Below are 3938 nucleotides of genomic sequence, written 5' to 3'. Positions count from 1 at the left end.
TATGAATATGACTATGTGGTGGGCAATGGAACCATGGTATGTGTTGATATGGTGGAGGTTCCATTGCAATGGGTTATATCACCCTAGGATTAAATTACCAATGCCGTCCGGTGATTCTAGCGCCGTACAAACCGCGTTGACCATGAGATCTATAATGGCTGCAGGGAAGCCAGCCGTATCTTTTCCCTTACGCACGCCAACGGATTGGTAGAGCCGGCGGGGTGTTGGAGGCACTGCACGTAGGTTGGGATGGCCTTTAAATCCCCATCCATTAGTGATGATGGCTCTACGATCTATGAAGGATTGTCCAAAGTACACCATGAGTAAAGCCGTATTATCGGGGAAGTCTACTGGAGGTGTGCGGGTGGACAAAAGGGTGGGTTTGCAGTCGCGGAGAAGGCGGTGTGGGCTTGGATCTTTATACCTGGCCTCACACCAAAGGAAGTGTGAACGGGGGCAAGTCCCTGCGGATGGCAAAAAGGGTGAGATCTCTTGTGGGAAAAGTAACGCACCTCTGCAGAGTGTATCAAATTGTGGTCTGTCACTCCTCGTTCGGGAAGGGAGCTGCGAACGCGGCGAGGAAAGGAACTCCACGAAGTTACGGTCAACTCTGTGAAGGCGACGGGCATAGTTTTCAGAATAAAATAAACCTTTTGAAGAAATGTTTATGAAAACTTGCATTCGCCTATGACTTTCACGGTCTATGGCTGTAGCTAGTGCATGATACACATATTTCCTAATATGAACTTGCTGAGTACGCTCGTACTCATTCTATCTCGTTTGAACCCCCTTCTTAGATCAAGGCACCGAAGGAGATACTACCGTGGAACTCGAAGATAAAGGAGTCAACTGCAACAAGATGAAGAATCCAATCAAAGAAGTCAATGGAGTCAACTTCTGCATCAGCTAGAGTGGAAACTTAGACTAGTAATAGAAGGGAACCTTTTCCTAATCCTAGCACCTAAGTAGCTAGATTTCTATAGCAAGCCAAGTAGCTCTTGAACTTGAGTTAGCAATAAGATAGACTATGAGTCGTTCTTCTGGAGCTTTATTTGAAGTTTTACCTCACTGTAAAGTAGGAGGTTGTGTTGATCTTATGTAAACAGTTCGTGTGTACTTCTATAGGCATACCTTGGACTCGCATATGTTTCTGTTGTACCACTCTGAGAGATGTAATATGAGTGGAACGGTGTTTCACTTGTGTTATGTCAACGACTTGTGTACTACACCATGCAGTGGTACGCTGGGTCACCACATGTAACAATTTGTTGTAGAGCATCACTTCACTTCGCCAGAAAGTGTGAACAAAACGAAGAGTCATTTTATATACTCCCACCGATCCATAATAAGTGTCAGTTTTTTTTTTTTTTACCGGCTCAGTATCAGAAATTTAGTACTAAGTTAGAGTCATTTTATATACTCCCACCGATCAACTTTTGTACTAAGTTTTCGACACTTATTATGGATCAGAGGGAGTAGTATCAAAAGAACAGTGAGACTGATGCAAAGCAGCACAGAACAATAATAATCCTTCGATGTACTCCATCCAGCTTAAGCTTGATACGTTAGTTAAGTTGACTGCCAGAGATGCCACATTCCAACAGAACACACACAACGAGACCGAACGAGCCAAAAAGCAGCACCCACCCAGCTGCAGTGATGGTCCACAATGTTGCCCCCTGAACAGCACCAACAACTTATCATCCTACAGACACACTACCGAACATGAACACCATCATTTCTTCTAGATGCCAATCACTGGTTATTGCCATCCTCGCCGTCATCCATTAGGTCCTCATCGTCGTCCAAGACGTCCTCTACATCTGTTGGCTTTGTAGCACCACCGCCTGATGAGCGCAGCTCTTCGATTTCCATACGGAGGTAGTCATCGCAGACGAGCTTCGCAACGTTTAAGTCCTTCGGGCAACCTGGTTGAACAGATAAACTGAAGCAGGGACCTTGTGAAAAGAAAGAGCAAGGGTGCAGAGAGCAAGTGCAGCATACCTGCAACAGGGCACTTCAAACCTTTGCTCCTTCTGATGTAGTCTAGGATTGGAATCTTGTCATAGATGTGCCTGCAGTCCAAGCTGCAGAGGGAAAGGAAACATCACGATGTTTGTATTTGGACAAAAATTTGTAAATATTTTAGCTGGGTGCAATTTCTAGCGTTTTGCATATTGTGTCCATTGATAACACCCCTTCACTGAGCAAAGAAATCACAATAAACAATGACTGGTTTGATCGGAAGCAATGCTGATTGTTGCATTCACAATTACAGATTGTTAAGCAGAGAGAACAAGATTTTCTTATACCATGCAGATCATAGACAGAAGCACAACAGGGAAACAAATCCAAATGATTTTATATATATATTATGTGCATCAAACACAAGGGTAACTAAATCCTGATTACTTCCATTAGACTAAAAGGAGAAGCAAAATACAAATAGGAATACAATGGTGGGCTATTTGATTGCGTCTCGAAACTTTGCTCGACTTCTGCAGGCTAAAAAAAAATGTGAATGGATATTCTTCAGAACATGATGCCATGCTAAAGAAACTTGCGATTAGGTTTTATCCGGTAGAAAACACAATAAGAAATGGATACAGAAGTGTGGCTAGAGCTTCAACCTTTCACGTTCATAGATAACACCAATTTCATAGGGTTGCAATAGAAAACAGAGCACTGAATGCTTACCTGCGAACTGGATTTGCCACCTCAATTATAGGCTTCATAGTTAAGGGGCAATTGGCATTCAGGATGCCATTCTGGGTGGTAGTCATAACAAGGTCCTCTTGTTCGTCACCAGGCATCGGTTGACCTGCATGGTGAACATCCTGCAGAAGAGAGAACAAAGGTACACAAATGATCAGGCATTATTATGGAAGTTTAATTATTATTTTTGCACCTCTTTCGGCAGTAAGCTGAGCATCTAGCAAATGCATCGAAAATAGGCAGCAGCACTGAATTGTAAATAATCTTCTCAACAATCATCAATAAAAATAGCTGCAGCACATACCCAAACAGCCTCCTTGAACTGCCTTAGGAGCCGCTGGCTGTCACCCGACACCCGCGAGGTCCCCTTGACCTTGTTAACCTCCGCCTCGATTAGCTTTTTGAAATCAGTCGTCTATGAACCAAAAGCCACGCCGAAACAAACAATTAGCACAAATTGCAGAAACTCGGACACTCCAGTACAGAAGCATCACGGCCGCACCTGATCAGACGGCTGGTAAGCCCCAGGCACCTCCCTCACCGCCTCCGCGAGGTGCGCGCACTCCTCGTACGACGCCATCAGGTCCAGCACCTCTTCCTCGAGCTGCTTCACCTGGAAAAAAAAAACACGCGATTCGGGAGTTAGGGGTTTCGAGATTGGGGGTCTCGTGGGGCTAATGCGGAGCGGCGGCCTGCCTTGTCGTCCTTGCCGGCCCTCTCGTATTCGACGGCGATGGACCTCATGCAGGTGAGCGCCTTGCGCATGTCCTGCAGATTTGGGGATTTTTACGAGGGGTTAGGGTTTTGCTGGTTGGAATCGGAGGGGCGTTGGTGGGGGGTAGAGAGGCGGGGAGATAGGAGTTCTTACCACGACGAGGGATTGAGTCTCCGACGAGGCGTTGTCGGCAGCGGCGGTGAGCCTCGCGGCCGCCGACGACATCTCCGGCGATTTTCGGTTTTTCCTCTGCTGGGGAATGGAGGGAAACTGTTTTTTTTTCCGTTAGGAAAGGAAGGAGAGGCAATGGAAATCTGTGAGGGAGTATATAAGCTTGGATACTATATTTGTGAACTGGGGCATGATTACAAAGCCCATGGGCTACAAAGTTGAATAGTTCGTAGAGGACTTTCATACAGTACTTCTTTGTGAGGCTAGCCCAAATTAACCGGACAGAGATTTGGTGCACGTGGGCACCAGTGATCCTGTTTTTTTTAAAATATATATA

At 45.6% G+C, this 3938-nt stretch overlaps 1 protein-coding gene across 1 annotated transcript; it reads right to left on the bottom strand.

Annotated features, from left to right (window-relative positions):
* Positions 1-1516: 1516 nt before the first annotated feature.
* On the bottom strand, positions 1517-3658 carry LOC124649589 (E3 SUMO-protein ligase MMS21). The gene is made up of 7 exons (XM_047189191.1): positions 3584-3658; positions 3412-3483; positions 3218-3328; positions 3020-3130; positions 2698-2837; positions 2005-2087; positions 1517-1928 (listed from the first exon to the last, which is right to left on the bottom strand). The coding sequence occupies exons 1-7, from the start codon at positions 3653-3655 to the stop codon at positions 1756-1758; spliced, it is 762 nt and encodes a 253-aa protein (XP_047045147.1). The 5' UTR covers positions 3656-3658; the 3' UTR covers positions 1517-1755.
* Between the last annotated feature and the right edge of the window lie 280 nt (positions 3659-3938).

The sequence above is a fragment of the Lolium rigidum genome, chromosome 4, assembly GCF_022539505.1.
Source record: "Lolium rigidum isolate FL_2022 chromosome 4, APGP_CSIRO_Lrig_0.1, whole genome shotgun sequence".
Classification (NCBI taxonomy): domain Eukaryota; kingdom Viridiplantae; phylum Streptophyta; class Magnoliopsida; order Poales; family Poaceae; genus Lolium; species Lolium rigidum.
This window is presented reverse-complemented; position numbering and strand designations above follow the sequence as displayed.